At 54.4% G+C, this 23,359-nt stretch overlaps 2 protein-coding genes, 1 pseudogene and 1 gene segment (V, D, J or C); 2 read left to right on the top strand and 2 right to left on the bottom strand.

Annotated features, from left to right (window-relative positions):
• The window catches only part of LOC142068101 (T cell receptor alpha chain MC.7.G5-like), a 532,408-nt gene that overhangs the window by 12,860 nt on the left and 496,189 nt on the right, over positions 1 to 23,359 (top strand). The window lies entirely within an intron of this gene.
• On the top strand, positions 3,045 to 4,406 carry LOC142068088 (T cell receptor alpha variable 1-2-like). The segment is given in 3 exon segments: positions 3,045 to 3,093; positions 3,923 to 4,216; positions 4,353 to 4,406. Coding segments are annotated over 3 exon segments (397 nt in total).
• Positions 14,427 to 15,241, bottom strand: LOC142067897 (feather keratin Cos1-1/Cos1-3/Cos2-1-like; annotated as a pseudogene).
• LOC142067948 (feather keratin Cos1-1/Cos1-3/Cos2-1-like) lies at positions 18,814 to 19,634 on the bottom strand. Its single transcript, XM_075116989.1, has 2 exons — positions 19,497 to 19,634; positions 18,814 to 19,128 (listed from the first exon to the last, which is right to left on the bottom strand). The coding sequence occupies exons 1-2, from the start codon at positions 19,572 to 19,574 to the stop codon at positions 18,814 to 18,816; spliced, it is 393 nt and encodes a 130-aa protein (XP_074973090.1). The 5' UTR covers positions 19,575 to 19,634.

Here is a 23,359-nt window from a genome sequence, read left to right as displayed (position 1 = left end):
GCTGGCGGGGCGCAGCGAGGCGCGGGCGGCGGAGCGGCGGGATGCGGCGGTGCCGGGGCGCAGGGCTGGCGGGGCTGGCCGCCGTGCTCCTGGGTGCGCGGGGCTGGCGGCGGTGGGTGGGGGCCGGGGCGGTGCCCGGGCTCTTCCCCAGGGCGCCCAGCGCCAACTCTTCCCACTCCCTACCTCTCTGCCACCTCTTCGTTCCCCTTTCCAAAGCCTCCAAGGCCCCTTTCCTATTCTCCGAATTGCTTGCCCAGAATACAGCCTTCTGTCCTTCACTGTAACAACCCCTCTCCCTGTCTAATCCTCCTACCTTCCTCCATCCACCCATTTTTTCACCCCTCTCTCCATGAACCTACCATCTCTAGCCTCTCTTCCTATTCTCTGAGACCCCTCTCTCATCTATTCCTCTGCCTCCTTCATATCTGTAGGTACAGGGCTGTTTCCCTGCCCTGCGCCGTTATTCCATACATCCTCTGGCCTCCCTGTGAATTCAGCATTTTATTGCTCTGGATTCAGCCCTCCGTCCTTCAGTGTAACACACCCACCTCTCCTGTCCCCTCACCCCCTCACCATCCTTCCATATATCCATCCATCCATCTGACTTGCGCCTGACTTGCATACTGTGTCTCCTTGCCTCTATTTCAAATTCTGTCCTAGAGGATTCCCCTCGCTCCACACACCCACACCCGGATCATGGTCATATGTCCCCATCCATTCCGGACTGGTACTGTCTCCCTGTTGCTCCTTCCAATGATTTCTCTGAGAAAAGAGCCATCGGAGCTGGGCGATCTTTGACAACCCTTGTCCTTTCCTTCTCTTTTCTTGGCAGTGGCTGCTGGCAGAGCCCAGGTGCAGCAGGAGCCGTCGGCAGAGACCACCGAGGACACCGGCATCAACATCACCTGCTCACACCCCAACATACAGACCAACGACAATATCCACTGGTACCGTCAGCTCCCGGGCCGAGTCCCCGCATTCATCGCGCTCACTTTTAAAGAGGCCAAAGAGCTGCGGGACCCCGCGGGGCGGCTGTGGGTGGCCCCAGACCGCCGGTCCAGCGTCCTGCGGCTCGCCCGGCCCCGGCGCGGGGACGCGGCGGTGTATTACTGCGCCGTGGGAGACACGGGGAGAGGAGCCGGGGCTGCGGCCGGGCACGAACCGGCGCGGGCGGGGCCGGGCGTGTGGGGCGGGGGCGGGGGGACGGCCCCGGGCGGGCCCGCCAGGGGGCGCTGCCGCTCCGCCCGCCGGCCCCGTGCTTGGGGCAGCGGAAGCTGACGGTGTCACAGCGTTAGTGCCTGCGCGGATTCTAACGCGCAGGTACCGCGTCACCCACAGGTACCGCGCGCCGCCACTGGAACAGAGTGTTGTCGCTAAGAGTGGAAAAGAGTTTAGACCGTTCCACCAGTGGCAAAAGGAGACGTGCGGATAGATACGCATGGTGTCATGTCTCCTGTAAAGGAGGCCCCTCCAGTGCCCCAACACTGAAAGGTTTTTTTTAAGGAGACTGACCTTGAATTTGCACCAGAAGAAAGACAACTTCAACCCCAAACTCCCCAGGAACTTCCATAATACTGTGTGTATTTATTAATCACGTTTAGACCACATTTGGAGACAGTCTTGGAAGCTTTGGTGATGGAAATCCTTTGGATTATATAGAATCAGAAAACACCAAAGCAAGTAACGCTAATTTCAGTCCCTATACCTGCAGCATAGCCTTGGGGAACTGAATAAATCTATCTTTAGTTCAGATTCCCCGAATGCTGTCTGGGAATATTAAGGCTTGTTAGCTGCTGCAGGGAAGCATAACGAATTCTAAACTAATAAAGTACCTGGATGCATAAACAAGCAGGTACAGCCAAGCCAGACAATGTGTAAGGGAAGGTGAGAGAAGAGACACAAGCACGAAGGAAGGAGAGGCTCCTAGGGATGTGGCCCTGGGCTCAGCAAGAATGCTTGCACGTTGAGGGCTGCGCCTCTGTTTCTCCTCTCATTTGCAATGCCAAAGTCCTAATGTTGGTGTAGATGTCTTATGTCTGCTGTGGAGTCCAAGAAGACAGATCCACCTCAGGAGCCCCTTGGAGGGTAAGCTTCAGCGAGAGCCCCTGGCAGCTGCACAGCAGGGTTCATCCCCTCTTTCTTATGTCTTGGGGGAGGGGCATTGTTCCCAGGCAGATGAAGAATAATGCTCCATTTCTCCCTAAGTCTCTCTTGTGAGCCACCTCCTGTCGCCGTGGGAGATCTCAGCTGTCTCTGTGGTCCCATATTTCTCCTTTCCATTCAAAATTAGGAGATCCTGTCAATGCTGCTGCAGGGACATTAAACCTCGCATCCCACGGACATTGTTAGGGTCCTCTAGTCTGTCTCCTGGCAGGCACAGACCTGCTGTGGGCTCCAGTTTCCACGTAAATACCTGTAAGGAGGCTGTGAAGAAGGCAGAGCCAGGCTCTTCTCCCTGATGCCCGTGGCAGGAATAGCGGCACAGGGCACAAAGTGAATTAGAGGAAGCTCTGTCTGAACACCAGGAAACCCCTTTTCACTGTGACACTGAGGGAGCAATGACACAGGACTCCCAGAGATGGTGTACAGTGTCCATCCTGGGAGGCACTGAAAAGCTCTCTGGACATTGTCCAGGACATGTTGTGAGCAGAGGCACAAGAGTGAAGGAAGGAGAGACTCCCAGGGAAGTGGTCCTGAGGTCAGCCAGGGTGTTTTAATGTTGAGCTCTTTAATGTGAGCTCTTTCTCCTCTCAGTAGAAGTGCATAAATGCTCATCTTCCTGTACGTGTGGGCAGAGTGGCCAGGGCCCCCCTGTTGTGGAAGTGCTGAGAATGCCCTTGGCTGAGGGAGCCACAGGTGTTGCTGCTGGAGGAGGGACAAAGCCAGAAGGAGCATTTCAGGCACAGGAAGACCAGGCCATTTCTCTTCCCCGCTTCTTCCTTTGCTCCCCCAACAGAGTCGTTACCAGCAGCTCTGTTATCTCGGGGCTGGGAGGTGCCTTTGTGACACTCTCTCACTCAACAAACAGGCAAGTCGGTCTCAGCATGCAGCTCCGATACCTCATCCTGATTGCCTTTCTGGGGCAGCTGCTGGGTAAGTCCTGCCTTTTCATAAATGAATACTTCCTCCTTCCTTGTGGAAACTCTCACCAGCCTTATCAGGTCCATGCATGGAAATTCTCTTGAATAAGAAGAAGAGACTGGGAAATGTCACCTCGCATTTGTAGTTTTGCACCAGTTGTTTTGAGATGGTCTTACTGTTGGCAAGGACAGGAGAAGAGATGAGAGAGAAGATACCTCAGACCCCTGCTCCTTCTTTTCTTTCCCTTCAGTCCATCTCTCTCTGCCTCTCTTTTTCTCATCTACCTGCCTCTGCAGCCTCAGGTTTCTCCCATTCCAACACAAATTAGCAGATCCTGCCAAAGCTGCCACAGGGATGTTAAATGTGTCACCTGGCTGTGGCTCTTTGCTGCTTGTCATGGCCTCCGGTTTTCTCCTGGTTGTCAACTCAGCCTGGGATCCCTCTTTCTACCGAGGGAGCTCGGAGCCCTCAGATGTGAGAGGGATGGGGAAGAAGGATGAATCTTTTTACAATAGCTCCATGGGCCCCTCAACCTGCTGGAGGGGTGCTGGTGCAAGCATGCAATGATCAGGCATGACAGGCAGTTCCCTGGTCCTCTGGGCAGTCAGAGACCAGGCAGGAGGAGCAGGGACACAGCACAGCTCTCCTCAGGGTCCATGCCGGGATGAGAGCTCTGATCTCCTGCCCAAAGCTACTCTCCACATGGCTGTACTCAGGCCTCAGGGTTTTCCTGCAGGGCAAGGGACAGGGAACCTCCTCCACCAGGGCTTTGCATCCACTCCTGGGTTGCTACCCATAGCCTTTCCCACAGCAGAGCTGCTGACCTTCACCTTTCTTCCAGGCACCATGGGGCAGACCACCGTCACCCAGCAAGAAGGACAAGTCACAGTAAAGCAGAGAGGCACCTTCCAAACAACCTGCACATACCAGACATCCTACTTTAATGGCTTGCTGTGGTACCAGCAGAGGAAAGGCCAAGCTCCCCAGCTGGTCTCGTATCAGGCAAGATCAGGCTCCAAGCCAAACGGCCGCCTCACCATCGCTGAACACCACAGAGAAATACAGCCTCCTGGAGCTGGAGGAGGTCGAGGTCTCTGACAGTGCCTTGTACCTCTGTGCTGTGCAAGACACCGTGGTGCAGGGAGCTTCCTTGGCTGTGCCACAAGCCAGGGGAGGGAGGGGATGTGCCTGTGCACGGCTGAGCTTGGCGGAAGGGGCCCTCAGCTCTCTCCTGGCAGTGCTGTTTCCCCATTGCACCCTGAGCTCTGCAGGGCAAGATCCTCTTTCTGAAAGGGGCCGGTGTCCGTGCCTGTGGAGATGGCTGAAGGTGGCTGTAGGGCAGAGCCTGCTGGCAACCAGGATGCCAGGGGCTTGTTCTCAGCCCCTCACACTCAGTGTTAGTGAATTCCTGCAAACCAGTTCCTAAGGAGGAAGTTTAAGCACTGACCAGCCCTACCCAGGGGCCCCTAGAGGGCCTTTGACAGGAATTTCTGGGGTTTGTTGCTCTTTTCAATAAGTAAATACTGAAACTGGATTTGAGTCAAGTCATCAGGTTCATCCAGGTGTTCAGCCAGTTCAAGTGCAAAGGCTGTGCCTGAAGGGCAGAGCAAAGCACACAGAACAGCCACAGTTGCCAAATCCTCCAGGTTTCTCCACATTTGCAGCCAATAAGTGAAGAGACCAACACACAAGTGAAGGCTTCCAACCCCCTGATCTCCTTACAGGCTCCTGAGGGTGAAATCCCTAAGAGAATGGAATGTTTGGCACTGCCTGCTAAAGCCATACCGAGGAACTATGGGAGCCTGGCAAAACAGAGGTTGAGGGCCGGAGACAGAAACTGAGAGATAGAGAAGCACTTGTTTTATGACTATATCCTTGAGGAGAGCTGAGACACTGACCAAAGCAAACATCCCACCTCAGAAGATGCTGAGAACAGGCTGATAACTTCTGTAGTCAAGGAGAACAACTAATTGGGATGTAGATAAGAACTAAAACAAAGTGCCCAGCAGGGGAACTCTCCTTGTGATTATGCTGAAAATCAGGCCCACAGGCCAGGAACCACCCCCGCTCCCAGTAAGTCCTTAACCTATGAGCAGGTGCAGTATATTAAAGTGAGCTGTACTGTTACATCAAAGGGAGAAAGAAATTAACCCATTATTAGCTGAGGCGTGTGAATATTAGCTGTGATTGACATTTTTAACTGTATAAATGCCTAGCAGTTTCTCGGTGCGGTGTGCTAGCTTTGTGGGTTACCACCTAGCACCAATCCTTGCACAAAAGTGACTTGAATAAAATACCGCCGCCCTGTGTGTCGTTTGGCGTTTTGCACACCGGGTTGAACGAACCAGCTTTTCAGGATAACAAGGGGAGCGATCTATGATCATCCGCAGCTCCTACACAGGGAGCGGTGTTGTAGTGATGAGCTGGCACGGCAGCAGGGGACTGTGTGTCTGGGACAAGCCAGACTTGCAGCAGGCTGCTGCAGGGCAAGTTTTACGTTACCCCTTGAGGTGAATTAAACACACATCTTTGCTTACATAATTGAAAAAGATAAGTAATGAACACTAGATTGGACAGACTCCTACGACCATAAGCAGTTCTACAAGGAGTGTGCAAAGGTGTGTCAGGAGCCAATTCCTTACATACACTGGCAGCAGCAGCAGTCCTGTGAGCAGTTCCATGGGATGCCTCAGCCTGACATTGGGTCTATCCTCCAGCACCAGCTCTGCTGCCCAAAGGTGGCCACTGAGCATCACACTCCAGGATTGCTACAAGGCAGTGCTGCAGCTCTTTCTTATCTCATCACCCAGGGAAACTGCACCCCCTTACAGGCAGTCCTGTCTCTGGCTTTCCTGCTGCAGCCACTTTAACCTCTTATGAAGTTGGGCCTTCTTGACCTCCATGAGAGATCATTTCTTGGTCACAAATTACCATTGCTGAGCACTTACCATTTTAATTTCCCCTTCACAGCAAATGCTGAAGGTGGGCATGAGAAACGGGGCTGTGCTCTCACAGCTGTATTCTGTGTGGTAGTTTGATGTGCTCAGGCTTGAGGTAACTCTGCCCTCCGTGACATAACGTTTCCTGTCCATTTCAGACATCAGTTTATGCAGGAAGGGTCTTAAATGTTCCCATGGCACTCTACATGAAGGTGCAGTGTTATTGTCAGGGATGTAAGCATGCACGGAGTGCTCTGCTGGCTGGTAAGGTACAAGCTGCACAGACACGAGCCATTGCATTTACATATTCGCGATTTGTTCATCTTGACCACTGTTAAGATCCGCAGGCACATTCATCCTCCCCAGCAGCAACCAGGTGTCTTTTGTCTCGAGACTCATATCAGCAGGTGTCTCATCTACCCCACTGGTAGAAACAAAGAATGCATGACACCCTCCCTGGTGGTCTTTGTGATCTCCTTCAGGGAGACATGGGGGTCTGGAACCAGCCCCCCCAGCTCCTATGCAAGAAGCAATGCCGCAGCAGAGGAGGACTCTGTGTCTCCTACCAGTCCAGCTTCCTGCAGGCTGAAAATGCTGAGGTCTGCACAGAGGACTGACCTTGAATTCATAAAGTTCCTCCCAAGTTTATTTGCCGGTAAATACATTCTCTACAAAAGAAAAACAAAACAAAACAAAAAACCCAAACCCTAATAGCCGCTGAGAGGAAAAGGAGACTTTGTATCAGCATACCAGCATTTCAGTTCACGTGTCTGCGTTGAACTAGTTGCCTCCCCTCTCAGTAGCTTTTCCTGCCTCCCCTCTTGGGCTTTGCTTGTGAGGAGTTTGAAGATGTGCAGGGTCAGAGAGTGGGTCATGTCTCTGCTGCCAAACCAATCCCTGAGCACAGCCTTGGGCAGGGGTGTTTCAGTGGGCCCATCACCTTCCTGCAGCAGTTCCACAGGTCCCCTTCCACGGGGGGAAGATCCTCTCCAACCCCTCTGTGGGTAAAAGCAGTAATTTGGAAAGCTTCTGGCCACCCTTGGGACCCTCAGGCAGCAGCCCCAGCCTCTCTTCCTGCCGTCCCTCTCTCCTGCTTCCCTCTCCCCCTGCACAGCAACTGTGCCAGCCTTCAAGGTCATCTTCTGCCGAGCTGCCTCCCAGCACAGCTCCATGCAGAGCAGGAGGAACATCCGTCCCCAGGAGGACACCGTGAACCTCCCCCTGGCCTGCTGCAGTCCCCAGGCTGCTCCCTTGAGGACACCAGTGACCAGGCTCCCCAACCTCAGGACATGCTCAGGAGGGCATTTCTAGGGAGAGACAAAGCAAGGCAGGTCACTGGCTCTGGAGCTGCCTTCCACAGTTCCCAGGAATAGTGTTGGAAAGGGCCTCGAGGCAATGTGTCCCACACTCCCCTTCCTCTGCGAGATGTGAAGGCCCCTCTTTTGCCTCCACTCTGATCAGCCTAGATCAACAGCTTGCTCAGTGACCGCTTGGGAGAGTCCCTGTAGTGCAGGGGCCGCCTCAGCCAGTCCCTCACGTCTCTCCAAGCCAAGCGCTCTTCCCCTTGCAATGTCCCATAAGAAGGAGCTGCAAGCCCAACAGCATGGCGGAGAGGGTACCAGCTGAGATGGCCTTTGAGGCAAGGCCTCATCCTGGAGCAAAGGGTGGAGAAGGAGCTTCCCTCATGTGGTTCTCAATGCAGGAGGAGGCAAGAGAAGTGGATGAAGGGTCGAGGAGTTGTACTTGCTTTCACAAGGGTTCTGCACTTGCCGAGGTCCACCGGCATCCTTTGTGGAGGTAATAATCTTCTCCGTGCTCATCCCTTAATCAAAGTGTCCCAGCTAATGACGCAGGCCGTGTTTTGATTTCCTGCAGTGCTACCTTTTAATTTTAACCTTTCTACCATGCTGCTTCATTCATGGAGTGCTGGGATGATGAGCCCAAGGATTTCCAGGACAGAAACACATCAGTGTGGGCAGCAGATGCAAACCAAGTGCCAGAGGGTTCCTGTGCAGGCAAACAATGTGAGGCCGAGTCACCCTGGTGGGGTGCCTTGTGTCCCTGTTTGCTAGGAGGGGCTCAGCTGCTTCTAGCCCTGCAGTCCTCAGCCCCACACTCCCAGGCTCCCATCCATTGGGTCATGTCACACCCTTCTCGCTCCCTCCCTCCCTTCTCTCCTCCCTACCTCTTCCCTCCCTGGCCCCAACACACCCACGAGTCCATTTCTCCACACTCACCTCGCAAAGGCCTCAGGCTCTGGGCTGCGGAGAGGCACCCGGAGGGAGGCTCTCATCCTGGTCTTTGCTATCCCCATGAAGTCGGGGGACACTCGTTCCAGCCCCTGAGCTCTGGGACTGGGATGCCTACCACCTCCAGATGCCATGGCCGCTCAGCTGTCCCAGGCTAAGAACGTAGCCGTGCAGACTCAGCCCTGGTGCAGACTCTCCAGGTGGGCTTCCACTTTCTCCTGCTCTGCTGATGGAGGGGTTTTAGCCTTTTCCCACCTCTTCTTCTTTTGGACCTGCCTCCTGGGCTGGGCTGGAAGAAGGAGAGGGTCCAGTTCGCAAGTGTCAGCACTCCTGCTTCCTAGCAAACACGACTGCAAGCACAGGGGCTGTTTCCCAGATAACATCCAGCACGGATGGTGCAGCAGCCCTGGGCAAACCTGGACATTCACCGCAACTCGCCCCCGTGGGATGTCTGAGCCAGCCCAGAGTTTCACAACAAGTTTTGGTTGGACTCTTGTTCTCACCTCTTGACATCACCAGTGAATGGAAGGAATTGCACAGCCACGGACACGCAGATGCACGTCAAAAAATGCTCACACCCACACACACAGGGTGCACACACGTGCCCATCCCCAGGGTCACAAAGGTGTTTGTGGTCACAAGCATGCATGTACGCAAATGCACATGGGCGCTTGTACACATATAAGAGTGGAAGCACACCTGTGTACCTGCACAAACACAAACACCTGCACTGAGAACCATGACTGTGGGAGTGATAATCTCCCAATCAACCCTGAACTTGCGCAGGACTTGCTGCTCCAGCTAGATCCCTATGACTTGACAGGGCCTGATGGGCTTCGTCCGAGGGTATTTAAAAAGCTGGCTGATGTCATAGCAAGAACTCTCTCACTGATTTTTGCTCTTGGAAACCTGGGGAGGTCCCAGCTGACTGGAAGCTGGCAAGTGTTGTCCCAGTCTTCAAGAAAGGCAACAGGGAAGACCCCGGCAACAATAAGGCCCATCAGTCTCACTTCTCTGCCTGGCAAATTTATGGAGAAGGTTATTCTGGGAATTACTGAAAAACACTGCAAAGACAACGCAGTCATTGGTCCCAGCCAGCATGGGTTCACGAGGGGAAAGTAAGATGTAAGAAAGATGTAAGCTTTTTGGATTTCAGTAAAGCTTTTGATACTGTCTCTCACAGTCTCCTCCTGGACAAACTGTCCAGCATAGAGCTGGATAAACACGTAATGCAGTGGGTGAGCAACTGGCTGACAGGTTGGGCTCACAGGGTCATAGTAAATGGGGTTACATCGGGCTGGTGGCCAGTCACTAGCGGGGTTCTGCAGGGATCCATCTTGTGGCCGGTACTCTTTAGTCTCTTCATTAATGACTTGGATGCAGGACTGGAAGGAATACCAATTAAGTTTGCTGATGACTCAAAAATGGGAGGAGCTGTTGACACTCTCAAGGGCAGAAAACACACGTGAATGAACCCCCAGTTACACAGGAACCCCTGCGCCTACACACACATTCACCCCAATACTTGCCATCACGTGAGAGTTCACACATGCTTATATGCACTTGCACACTCATACTTGCAGGCAGATATATATGCAAGCTCGTGTACAAACACAGATATATATGTGCTCGTCTGCAGACACAGATGCCCGTACACCGACACGCACAGGCACACTGACAACACACACACACTTACTTGCTCACCTGCAAAAATGTGCATGTGTACAAACATATGCACATGCACACACTGAAGTGCACTTGGTCACACACACACGCACTGGCAGACACTCACCCTCACGGGTGCATTTGCAAATGAACGTACCAATGCGAGCACACAGGCACAAATGCACCCACAGGCACAGACGGATGCCCAGGCACACGAGCAAGCCAAGCCTCCGCACACACTCTCAGAACCAGGGCTCCGCTGGCCAGCTCTCTGCCTCTGTGCCCCTGACAACTTTAAGCAAGTCCTTGAAAGCTCAGTGCTATGAAGGTAAATAGGCACCAGCCATCCCTGGTGGATTTAAGGACAGCAGAGGGCTTTGGGGCCTTTGTGGGTTCGACAAAGGTTGTTCAATTGATTTTGATTTCACTACAGGAGGAGAGAAGGTGCATTGGGGTCCAAGCTGCAGGGCCTTTTTTGAAATTCAGCCCGTTCACCTCCAAAGTCCATGTATGAGAGACAAAAATCAAAGCTAGAGACCATCCCCATTGCTGCAGCTCCGGGCGTTCTCCACTTTGCAAGCCTTGCAAGCTCCAGCCCATCCCTGGTGATGCGTTGTGTATTACTTATTTTGTCCCAGAGACAGGGTGAAAGCTTGGGTACGCCTTGTAGAGACATGTTTGCCAAGACCATGTCTCAGAGGTAGTCAGAAGGAGAAGTGCAGGGCTGCCCAAGGGCTTGAAGGGCTGAGGTCTGCTGAAGACGAGAGCCATCCCCTGACTGGACAGTTCTTTGTCCAGCTGGTTCCCAGGAAGCCTGCATGGCTCGAGCAGCTCACTCAGCTGTTCAAAGTCCATGTTCTTGGGCTTCAGAAGCAGAGAGGGAAACCTGGTGTCTGCAATGGCAGAGGTCCCTGTCTTGAACTGGCAATGGATCCCTTCTCCAGGCTTTCCTTGGAGGGGTTTCCAGACAGCACCTCAGTGGTGGTGTCCTGAAGCCCAGGGCAGCACTAGCAGCTAGGGGTTGTCCATTTGGGTACTTGAAGGGTTGGATGGAGCCTGTCTGCAAAGCAGAGGGCAACAACATGCGGTGTGTTGTGGTTAGGCTGTGTCTGTGCCTCCCCAGCCTCTCTGCCAGTGAGGAAAGCTCTTGGGACATATATGGGTGTGACATTTTCAGCCAAGTCCAAGCCCAGGCACTTGGGACACAGGAGTGGATACTCAGCAGAAGTAGCCTACCTGCCTGAATTGCTCCTCTGCTTCCCTCAGTATCCACGGATGGTAGTCGCTGGAGGGAAAGGCTCTTGGCAGGAGACGTGAGAGCTCCTGTGATTGATTCCCTGGTGAAATTAGCACAAGGAAGGAAAAAAACCCTTTCTTGCATTGCATCTAGGAACTGCCTGAACCTGGAGCCTGCAATATCAGACTGTTCAGGTGCGTGGATCAGACTTTGGTAGCTTATAGGAAGTGGGGCTTGTGGGAGAGATTCCAGCAGAAGCCCCCAGGGCAGTCAGGGGAGCTTGAGGACATGACACACTGAGACAGGAGAACAAGGCTCAAGGCAGACCTTATGGGTGTCTACAGTTATGTGCTGTGAGGGTGAGGAAAAGATGGAGCCAGGCTCTTCCCAAAGGTGCACAGTGGTAGGACGAGAGGCAACAGGCACAATTTGGAACCTGGGAAATACCATTTAGATATTAGAAGCTCCCTTTATTTTAAATATTTTTTTGACCCTGAAAATTGTCAAGTACTGCAATGCACTGTCCACAGATGTTGTGCAGGCTCCGGCCTTGGAAAATTTCAAGACTTGACAGAGACAGCCCTGACCAGCCTCATCCAATGAGACCAGCTCTGAGGCAGGACTTGGAATGGGTGATTTGCAGAGGTCTTGTCCAACCTACACTATGCTATGCAAAGAGTAAAAGTAGTGTGGCAGGTTTGTTTCTTAAAGGCTAGGAGTAAGGAGAGGACAAATGCAGATTCCACTGGTTCTGAGGAAACTGAGAGTGGAAGGGTTATGGCCAAGTGGAAGGACGGCTTGCTTGGGTTTGAGTGTGGGTTTTTCCCCACAACAAGCGTTTCAGAAGCTGTTTTATGAGATGGGATGGGCAGTGTGGCAGGAAACTTCCTTTGTTGGTTCCTGAGATAGCTTTTGGAGATAGAGGGAGAAAGGCCATTGTGCTGGGGGTGCTGAGTGGGGCAGTTGGTGTCTGGAGGGTTTGGGTGCATTGACCATTGTGTTTGTGAGAGCTGCAGCCTTGGGGTGTGCTGACAGGAGCTTGGGGCTAGACACCGTGCAGGAGCCAGGAGAGGCCACCCCAGCCAAGGCTTGAGGATGGAGAGAGAGAAGACGCAGGCATCAGGGAAGGAGAGACTCCCAAGATGTTTCACAGGAGGATGTGTCAGAGCGGTTGGTCACCAGGCACAGGCCTATCCCCTTTATACCCTTCACCTAAGGAATGGTAAAGCAGAGAGACACCTTCCAAACAATCCCCACCTACTAAGTCTCCAGTTTTGATGCTCTGCCCTTGTACCAGCAGAGGAACGGCCAAGCCCCACAGAATATCTCGTATGAGGCAGTAGCTGGCTCCAAGCACAGTGGCCGTCTCACCACATCGCTGAACACCACGGGGAAATACAGCCTTCTGTGGCTGGAGGAAGTTGAGGTCTCTGACAGTGCCTTGTCCATCTGTGCTGTGCGTGACACGGTGGTGCAGGGAGCTTCCTTGGCTGTGCAACAAGCCAGGGGAGGGAGGGGAGGGGGTGTGTCTGTGCAAGGCTGAACTCAAGGGAAAGGACCCTCAGCACTATTTCCTCAGTGCAGCCAGAGATCTGCAGGCCATGATCTTGCAGGAGGGTCCCCTGTCAGTGGCCTGAGAGGATGGAGGAAGTGGTGAAAGTGCCTCAGGTTCCCTTGACTCCACCATGGGTTACCTGGTCATTCTGCACAAAGGCTCTGGCGAGGTGATGCGCAATGAAGGACGTTGGGGCTCTTTGTGCAGTGCTTCCTTGCTGCTCCTCTTTGCTTTCTGCATTTTCCTGCTGCACGCTGCTTCTTCAGGGTTTCCTGCAGGCCTGTCTCCTAGAATGCCTGCTCCAGGGTGTGTCCCTCAAGAGGTCAGAGTTCAAAGATGGAAAACATAAATTATGTGCCATGCGGCAATCATCCTTCCTGGGATTAGCTATGATTACAACAATTTTGGAAAAGACTCAGAACTACCCTGTGGACCCTCCAGTTGCTGCGTGGCCATGTGCTGGGATCCGGAGGACCTGCTGTCCCCAGCGCACTCTGCCCACCCTTGGAACCCTCCCCATGCCATACCTCGCGGCCTTCCCCCAGCCCCGCCTCATTTCTTCTGCAGTGGGAGCAGGCTGTACAGCTCGATCCAAGATCTCAGTGGGGGAGCAGACCACCAGGCAGAGGTGGGCAACAGGCCCTGCCAGGAGAAGGGCTGGCCTTGGGGAAAGCTGCCTCGTGACTGGGGGAAGGCCAGGCATGACAGAGCAGCAGTGGGAGGTTGGGCACTGGCTGCTGCCCTTGGGGTACCCTGTGTGGTGGGATCTGGGGGTGTGTGAGGGGCATGAGGGCCCTGGTGTGTGGCCTGGCCAGGCTGAATTCATCATCAGCCTGGGAGTCACCTCAGCCCTGTGAAGGCAACTGTCTGGGAGGTGGAGGTTGTATAGGATGTATAGGATGTATAGGTAGAATTCCCCTCTTTACAGGCTTGTCATCTGCTGACCTCTCAGAGCCTCCAGCAGCACTGGGCTCCTCACTGGGGGATAGCAGTGGTCAGTTCCCCTCCTGCAGGACATGATCTGAGGCCAAGGGGCCATATCTGAGCAGAGATGCCAGAATGCAAGGCTTGATCTCCACTGGCCGTGGAGGATCTGAGTATGTCATCCTCAGCTCCAAGAGACAGTGACTGGAAGGACCCCACTGCCATCTGTCCCACCCTCCCATTCTGCTGGGAAGGATGAAGGGTCCACTTGTGCCCTCACCTTCTCCCCCTGCCAACAAAGGCAATGCCTTCCATCCTTGGCAACACGAGACAACATCCACCAAGGAAAGGATTATGTGGAGGCAGAGGCTGGGATGCAGAAAACTTTAATGACCCTGAAGGGGAAACGGGTTCAATTCTAGAGGATGCTGCCAGTGCAGGGAGAGCACCAGCGGCTGCTGAAAGTCTGTTCCCATTGCCCATGGTGAAGATTCCGCAGGGCATCCATCTGCCTGTCCCACAGAGGGAGAGGGGTCAGCAGATGCCCCAGGTGGGCTCTGGGAGTTTTAGCTCAGAAGACAAGAAAAAGATGGGAGGGAGTGGAAGGCAGGAGATTTAGAATCTGGCCATGTTTGAGAGGGCTCCAGCTGCCCTCCTTTTGGGTGGGAGCACTGGATGTTCAGCCTCTCTGAAATCAATGGCCAGGAGCTCTGTCCTCAGTTTAGCAAGAGCTTTTGGATTCTGGGCAATCCTTGTCCAGGCTGTCACCAGTGGCTTTAGCAGGGGGGGCACCTTCTGCCACAGTAGCGGCTGGTAATGCAGGAGAGGTCAAAGCCCCCGGAGGAGATGGGCACTCCATCACAGCTCAGGATGCTGCCAACAGCAGCGGAGGTGGACGAGCCCACCACGGTGCTCTGTGGGAAGGAGCTGAGGATGGGGCCGGGCAGGGTCACCACCACGGGAGAGGGCTCGATGACGACAGTGGAGTTCTGGCACTGCCTGACACAGGGCTCATTGCAGCTGTTGGCCAGCGGGGTCGGGCCGCAGGGCCGGCATGGCAGGCACTGGCTATAGCAGGACATGTCTTGGGTCCAGAGATGCACCTGAGAGATAGACCAGAGAAGAATCAAAGCACAGGTACATGTGAGGAGCAGTCTGGCATGAGTCCATCACCAAAGTGAAAGGCACCTGCTGAGCCAGGAGGTAGGAACTGGGCAGTGAGGCAAAAGGGTTTCTTGGCCTTATGCAGACGTGGTACTGCAAAGTGTTGCCAGGGCCAACGAGGCTGCTGCCTGCCTCTTAAAAGAAAAGCCCCCTCTACCAAGTTCCAGACACTCTCTGAGTCAGACCACCACCGTTCTTCCCCATCTCAAGCAGCACCGCGACCCAGCATAGGATGGAGGAGCACACATCTGCATACACAGAAAAAGCACCTGAGGAAAGGGCTTCAGACTCACCTGCTTTCCAAGGAGAAGGAGGCAAGAGAAGTGGATGAGAGAGCGAGGAGTTGGGCTGCCTTTTATGGTGGCCCTGACCTGCTCCAGGCCCAGACGTAGCTTCTACGGAAGTGCCAATTTTCTAAGGTGTTCATGATGGACGGAAAACCTCCCAGGTAATGACATGGTCTGGGTGGTTGTTTTCCCAAAGCTGCCTTTTCATTTCCCGGCTTATGCCATGCCCCTTCCCTCACGGAGGCTTCTTCTGAGTGCTGGGATCGAGAGGCCCCAGGATTTCCGGGGCAGGAATGCCACAGTGCTGGTGGAAGAACCAGCTCAAGTGCCGGATGGGTGCAGCGCGGGCAAATGCTGCTGGCCTGGGGTGCACTAGTGGGGTTGCCTGTGGCTGTATTGACTAGAAGGGGCCCAGCTGCTCCCAGCCCTGCAATCTTTGGCTGGTCACCCCAGGGCTTTTCGGTGTGAGGATATGCCATGTCTTTCTTTTTCCCTCCCTCCCTCCCCCGCCTCTCCCAACTTGCTCTGATGATCACCTGTGGTCAGCACTGGGTCAGAACTCTCCAACAAAGTAAGAGAGAGCTGTGTTTTGATCAGACTTTCCACCTGGCTGTTGTGATTGTGAAAGCCTTTGGGAGTGGGGTATGCAGAATCACAGGAACACAGAATCACAGAATGTTAGGGGTTGGCAGGGACCTCTGGAGATCATCTTGTCCAACCCCCCTTCTTGAGCAAGCACACCCAGAGCAGGGGGCACAGGAGCACATCCAGGCAGGGGTATCGAATGTCTCCAGAGAAGGAGGATCCACCATGTCTCTGGGCAGCCTGTTCTACTGCTCATCACCCTCACAGGAAAGGAGGTTTTTTTCTCATATTTAAGTGGAACTTCCCATGTTCCAGCTTGTGCCCATTGCCCCTTGTCCTGTCATTGGGCACTACTGAAAAGAGTCCAGTCCCATCGTTCCGACACCCACCCTTTCGATATTTATAAGTATTGATGAGATTCCCCCCCCTCAGTCTTCTCTTCTCCAGGCTGAACAAACACAAGCCTCTCAGCCTTTCCTCATAAGGGTGATCCTCCACTCCCCTGATCAACTTGGTAGCTCATCCCAGGTGGCACATGGTCCTGTTTGTCCTTACCTTTTCCATGTATCTCGTCACTCGGATGGGAATGGCCTCATCTTTTTCACTGCAGGGAGTGATCAGTCCCTGAGGATCCTGACGTATTTCTTCCTCGGCAAGGTCTCCTTCTTGGAGATCCACAACACCCTCACCATTGTCCCCAAAACACTGGAGATTCTCCTTGTCAGTAGGACAACCATCTGTGTTTCCTGCTGCCTGGCACAGTTATTTCCCCGGTTATTCCTGGGTACCACTGAGTTTCTGACCTTCTCAGTGATGTCCTTCGACTACTACATTGCCATCCCCAAACAGCTGTATTACACGACAAAGATCCTCTGCTTCTTTCTATGCTTGTGATCATGGCTACCGAGTTTTGTGGTCATCATCTCCCAGGTGTCTCTGCTGCTGCTGCAGTGTCTTCTCTGCTCCAGGAACAACACTGACCATTTCTACTGTGATGCTGGGCTCTGCTGAGCCTGGCCTGAGGTGACACAATGCTCATTGAGACCCTTGGCTTTCTGGTGCCCATCCCCAACATTCAAAGCAGCACTCTGATTTTCAAGTTGGTTTTCTTCATCTGTATCATCCTTGCAATTCTCCATATATTCCCTTGTCTTTCAGCCATCAGAAGGCATTATCTGCTCGTACATCTGTCACGGTTCAGCCCCAGCCGGCAACTAACCACCACGCAGCTGCTCGCTCAGTCCCCCGCACCCTTGTGGGACGTGGAAGAGAATCAGAAGAGGAAAAGCAAAAAAAAAAAAATCAAGTTGTGGTTTGAGGTAAGAACAGTTTAATAATTAAAATAAAACAATAATGATAATAATAATGATTATGATAACAACAGTAATGATAATATAATAAAAAGGAAAAGGGAAAAAAGGGAAAAAATCAAAACCACAAACAATATAATCACTCACCACCTGCCAACCGATGCTGCCCGTCCCTGAGCCGCAACGGCTGCCTCCCTCCCACGGCCAGCCCCTCCCAGATAACATACTGGCCATGATGTTACGTGATATGGAATAGCCCTTTGGCCAGTTTGAATCTGCTCTCTCAGCTGTGCCCCCTCCCCTCACAGCTTCTTGTGCACCCGGCAGAGCAGGGGAAGCTGGAAAAGTCCTTGACTAGTACAAGCACTACCCAGCAACAACCAAAACATCAGTGTGTTATCAACATTATTTTCACACTAAGTCCCAAGCACAGCACTGTACCAGCTACAGTGAAGAAAATTAACTCTGTCCCACATAAAAACATGACAATGACCATAATTCCCTCCTGATGGACGATATTGACATGGGGATTTCTGTTCTTCCGCTCGTATGCTTTTGTCACAACATCTGATTTTACATGAAGGAATTACAATATGAGATTTCAGTGGCTGCCAGGTGACATTTCCACTGATCACAAGGCATGAAATTTACATGGAAAAATATCCTCTACCCCCAGAATGGCAGCCAATTCCTCAGAACAAACTCTCTGGGGGGACCAATGAAGCAGTCAAGAGCTTTGAGGCTCACATGCAGCTTTCATGGGAAGTGCACCCGGTACCCTCATCCTTGCTGATCTTCACATTCTCCTGCCTGCTGCGTATCAGAGCAATTTGATCTCCCTCAGAAATACATCATTTCACCATCCCCATTTCTGTGCTGACTACCCTCAGCTCCCACAGGCTTACCTCCATTCTCCAGCCTCAACATACTCAGTGGAATAGGCGAATTCCCCCTCTGCTGATGCTCATGCCTGCCAGGCATGGCCCCATGATCGGTGGGGGAGAGGAGAGGAAGGTGGAGTAGCAGCTGTGGGCCATCCTAAAGGCTGTTCCCTGCTTTACCACTCCTCTCATTCTGCAAAGCCAATCATCTTCGGGAGCCCCACACCCACCTCCTGCCAACCCAGCACAGCTCTGGCCATAGCAAGACAAATGCCCTTCCTCAGGGGGCTCATGGGGCTTCTGAGCCCTCAGGGCCTCCTGCCTTGCTGGGCATTTGTGGGCAGAGACACAGCAGGGCAAGGCCTGATGGTCACCGGCAGCAAAGCAGCCAGAAATGTCTTCCTCAGGACCAAGGGATGGTGCCCAAAAGTGGAGCCACTGCGGCATGTCCCAACCTCCCAATCCTCTCTGAAGGAACAAGGGTGTCCTTGTGCCCTCACCCCTTTCCACCACAGAACAACACCCCTCTGCTTTGGCAGCTTGGAGAGTGTCCACAGAGGGAAGGACCACATGGAGGCAAGGCTTGAATGCGGCACAACTTTAATGAGTCCAGAGGGGGAAACAAAGTCACTCTGAGTGGAGGACAGCGATGCAGGGAGCCCCAGAGGCAGCTGAGAGTGTGCGGTCGTTGGCCATGGAGAAGTCCCTTCACAAAGTCTTTCTGCCTGCCCCATAGACGGAGAGGAGACAGATGGTCCCCACCAGGCTGGCCTTTGTGGGGCCTTGCTGCCAAGGGGAACCAAAGCCAACAAAGTAAAGGGAGGCAAAGGCAAGGTCGCTGAGATGTGCTGAAAACACAATCCAGGAGAGCAATTCTCTGCCCAGCACCATATTCTGAGTCCCTCAGGCTGTCTCCCTGGGGCTTTCCCAGCATCTTTAGCAGGGAGGGCACCTTCTGCCACAGTAGCGGCTGGTAATGCAGGAGAGGTCAAAGCCCCCGGAGGAGATGGGCACTCCATCACAGCTCAGGATGCTGCCAACAGCAGCGGAGGTGGACGAGCCCACCACGGTGCTCTGTGGGAAGGAGCTGAGGATGGGGCCGGGCAGGGTCACCACCACAGCCGGGGGCTCGATGACGACAGTGGAGTTCTGGCACTGCCTGACACAGGGCTCATTGCAGCTGTTGGCCAGCGGGGTCGGGCCGCAGGGCCGGCATGGCAGGCACTGGCTGTAGCAGGACATGTCTCTGGGCTGGAGGTGCACCTGGCAGACAAGGCAGGGAGGAAGCAGAGCACAAGGATGGGTGAGGTGCAGCTTATTTCCCTGTCACAAAAGAGGCAAGGTACTACTGTGCGAGGACCTGAAAGCGGTGCCAGAAACCACACAGTATTCCTTCCCCTACAAATGACAGCCTTGCCCACGGACGCCCTCTCCTAACTTGTAAACCAATGCCCCCTCTGACATGTCCCAGCCTCTCTCTAGCAGGCTTCCTCCCCACTTCTCTCTCCCGTGGCATGATGCTCCAAAGCCTGAGCACAGGCCAGAGCCAGTAGCAGCTCAAGTGTCCATCAAGGAGAGATTTCACTTTGGAAGAGGAGAAGAAGGGGCTCAGGACTCACCTGTTCCCAAGGAGAAGGAGGCAAGAGAAGTGGATGAGAGAGCGGGGACTTGCGCTGGCTTTTATACCTGCCCTTCATTGCCGCAGGAACACAGGCACCCTTTGCAGAGGTAACAATTTCCTGACAAGCTCATCTTCAATGCAGACTGTCACAGCTAATGATATGGGCTGTGCTGTGATTTCCAGCACTGCTGCCTTTTCATTGCCAGGTATAGAGCATGCCCATTCCCCATTGAAGGCTTCTTGTGAGTGCTGGGATGAAAGGCCCCAGAATTTCTAGGGCAGGAATGCAGCAGTGCTGGTAGAAGTCAAGTCACAGCCGCTTTGCCTAGACACAACTTCTAGGCAGTGTGCTGGGACTGCAGAGAGGCAGCCGAGGCAGGCTCTCAGCCTCCTCACTGCCATGCGCAGGAAATCAGTGGCTGGTGTTTCCAGCCCCTGAGCTCGGAGGCAGCTCTGGGAAGCTGGTCCATCTCCTGGCTCAGGGCCCTGCAGCTCCCCCAGGCCGTGCCTGGCGCTGTGCGGGGTTATTGTTGCGGGGGAGTCCTTGCTCACCAGGAGGACGGGGAGAGTCCATTTGCCAGGAGAGAAACCTCTGCCCGTGCAGAGCCACTGAGCGCTGCGGGGCCGGGCGAGACCCCGAGCGGCGCCGGCGCAGGGCGCAGCCCCGGGGCGGAGCTGGCGGCGGCGGAGGGGACGAGGAGAGAAGAGGAGGGGGAGAGGAGGCGGCGCGGCCGGAGCAGAGAGCCGGGGCTGGCGGGGCGCAGCGAGGCGCGGGCGGCGGAGCGGCGGGATGCGGCGGTGCCGGGGCGCAGGGCTGGCGGGGCTGGCCGCCGTGCTCCTGGGTGCGCGGGGCTGGCGGCGGTGGGTGGGGGCCGGGGCGGTGCCCGGGCTCTTCCCCAGGGCGCCCAGCGCCAACTATTCCTTCTCCTCCTTGAGCGTGTCTTTCCCCATCCCTGCCTCTCTGCCATCCGGCGTTCCTCTTCCCTGTTCTTTTTATTCTCCTGATTTCTTCTTCATTTCTGTCAGTAACGGCTGCCTGCACGTACGCCTGCATTTCCCTGCACATTCAGCAGCTACCGTTGCCCTGAGGGTAGCCCTCTGTCCTTCACTCTCACACCCACTCTCCCTGCTCTTCCTCTCTCCATCCATCTATCCATGCCCCTGACGTTTATCTAATATCTGCATGCATGAATTTCAAATTCCCTCCCAGCCTTCTCCTGCCGCACCACACACCCACGCCAGGATCGCTCTCCATCTCTGCTCATAGGTGCATGTCCCGATCTGTTCCTGTCCTGTCTCGCTGCCATTCTTCCTGATGCTTCTCTCCTAAAAGAGCCATCGGAGCTGGGCGATCTTTGACAACCCTTGTCCTTTCCTTCTCTTTTCTTGGCAGTGGCTGCTGGCAGAGCCCAGGTGCAGCAGGAGCCGTCGGCAGAGACCACCGAGGACACCGGCATCAACATCACTTGCTCACACCCCAACATACAGACCAACGACGCTATCTCCTGGTACCGTCAGCTCCCGGGCCGAGCCCCCGCATTCACCGGGCTCACTTTTAAAGAGGCCAAAGAGCTGCGGGACCCCGCGGGGCGGCTGTGGGTGGCCCCAGACCGCCGGTCCAGCGTCCTGCGGCTCGCCCGGCCCCGGCGCGGGGACGCGGCGGTGTATTACTGCGCCGTGGGAGACACGGGGAGAGGAGCCGGGGCTGCGGCCGGGCACGAACCGGCGCGGGCGGGGCCGGGCGTGTGGGGCGGGGGCGGGGGGACGGCCCCGGGCGGGCCCGCCAGGGGGCGCTGCCGCTCCGCCCGCCCGGCCCCGCCCGGCCCCGCCCGGCCCCGCCCGGCCCCGGGGCGCTTCCACCGAGCGACCGGCCCCGGTAGCGGCACCGGCCCCCGCCCTCCCACCGCGACGCAGACAGGAATCCCCCGCGACAGCGGCGGCGCCAGCGGCAGCGGGGCAGGGAGCGCGAGCGGAGCGGTGGCGGTGTCCGGCCGTGCCCGGGAAGGAGCGATTGCAGCCGCCGGCCCCGCCGGCTCCCGGCGAGGAGCAGCGCCTTGCTGCTCGGCACCGGCAGGCGGGCAGCAGAGACCCTCCTGCCCGCGGGCAGCCGGGCAGCCCTCGCTCCTGCCGCTGGGACCGGCTGCTGCTGCCATGGAACATACGGGGCCTCTTCTCGGGCTTCTGACTTTCCCTGCTGGGACAGCCAAGGGAACCCTGAGCAGGTGCTTCCCTCTGCTCTGTCAACACCGGGACTCGGGTTCCAAGTTGCTAATGTACATCTTGGTTCAGGAAGGAACAGCCAGAAGGGCTTTCACATTTTGTCTCTTTGTTAAAGCTCACATATACAACTAAAGCTGAGTCATCCAGCTACAAGCTTTCACAAAGCTTTCAGAATGTTCCTGCTAGTGATAGAAAGTAATCTCAAAGAGTCAAGAGTTCAAGCTCCACACAGACAGGAGAAGGGGATGTCGAGGTCACAGGCACCTTCAATCACTCCCCACAGCAGCTTGGCTTTGAGACCGTGAGCTTGTTTGACAGGATTCAGAACCTTTGGAGTTGACGTCCAGGTGACAGGGTAAATGCTTGGACTGGACGCACTGACCGCAGCCTCAAGGGATGCCAGGTTCCTACTTGTGGAGTGAGTCTGAAACAGATTTGCTAAGTTGCCCCAAGGGGCTGGAGTTCTGAAGTGTGTGGGGGCTGGAAGGAGGCCTCTGCGAAGAGACTGTGGGCTCCACTCTGGTGCTAGGTTACTAATGCAGGAGTTGACATAGCAGAGAAGAGCCAGGAAGGGCTTTCACATTTTGTCATTTTGTAAAGCTCGTGTGTGCAGTTAAAACACAACCCTTCAGTTACAGGCTTTCACGCACCTTTCAAAAAGGTCCTGCTAGCATTACAAAGTGGCTGGTGTCTGCTGATGCCGTGAAAAGCCAAAATCAGGACTCAATAGTCTGAATGACTATTCAGCAGGTATTCTTTTTTGCAATGCTGGACGCACAGGGGATCACTCCTCCTAATATGCGTGCCTGCACAGGGTTAGTTGCATAATTTATACAAGCTTTACATACATATTCATTAGTTTCCCCCCCACGGGAAGAGATATCAATATTCATTATTTTCCAAGAACTCAATATCATATGCAAATGTCCTTTGCGCAAGCCTGTTGGTGTCTCTGGGTGGCTGTCAGGGGTCTCTGGGTGAAGGATATACTCTTCCTCACCGTGTCCGCTAGTTAACTTTTGCTTTCGTGCAAAATCAGTTCTGAGATCACGTATATCCTGTCCTTGAGGGATGGTCTGTTCTCGTTTAGTGTTTTGCTCTGCAGTTCCTTATCTTTATGGTTCTGTACATCTGCTTCTTCTAAGGTCAAATGTCGTCATCGTAAATTTGTTTAGGCGCTTCTTGTTTTGAAGCCTTTCTGACTCCCCCAAAGGCACAAGTTTTACTCATAACAGTTCTAACTCTATCACTGCATTCCTGGGATGTGCATTTCTGGGATCTACTTTGTGCACACATCTCTTGGTATATTGAATCTGTTTTGTAAAGCAACGAGCTGGCCCTGGAGAGGGGAAGCTCCGCTGGAAGCTGGCAGAAGCAGCCATGGTGGCAGGCCAACATGGTCTAATTAATGCAGTGACATCACCTCACTAGGCCATGACAGCAGATGATCGCAGTGAGGCCTTCTGAGGTGACAAAGAGAGTTTGTACCTCGTGGAAGAGAGTGGGTGGTGAAAGGGCCCGAAGGAGTAATGGGCAGAGGGAAAGAGGAGGCAGAGAGTGAGGCACATGGAGAAAAGTTTCTCTGTGAGACACTGGAAGGTATGGGAGAAGCCCATTTCCGGCTGGATGGGTAATAATGAT

The sequence above is a fragment of the Phalacrocorax aristotelis genome, chromosome 23 (assembly GCF_949628215.1).
Source record: "Phalacrocorax aristotelis chromosome 23, bGulAri2.1, whole genome shotgun sequence".
Lineage (NCBI taxonomy): Eukaryota > Metazoa > Chordata > Aves > Suliformes > Phalacrocoracidae > Phalacrocorax > Phalacrocorax aristotelis.
The sequence above is the reverse complement of the archived record's forward strand: the minus strand, read 5'-3'. Positions and strand labels throughout refer to the sequence as shown.

Bases quoted from the DNA above. Each gene is read 5' to 3' on its own strand.
- LOC142067948 (XM_075116989.1), bottom strand. From the start codon at position 19,574: ATGAAGGGCAGGTATAAAAGCCAGCGCAAGTCCCCGCTCTCTCATCCA. The intron at 19,129-19,496 runs GTGAGTCCTGAG...GTGCACCTCCAG, and splicing joins CTCCTTCTCCTTGGGAACAG to CCCAGAGACATGTCCTGCTA.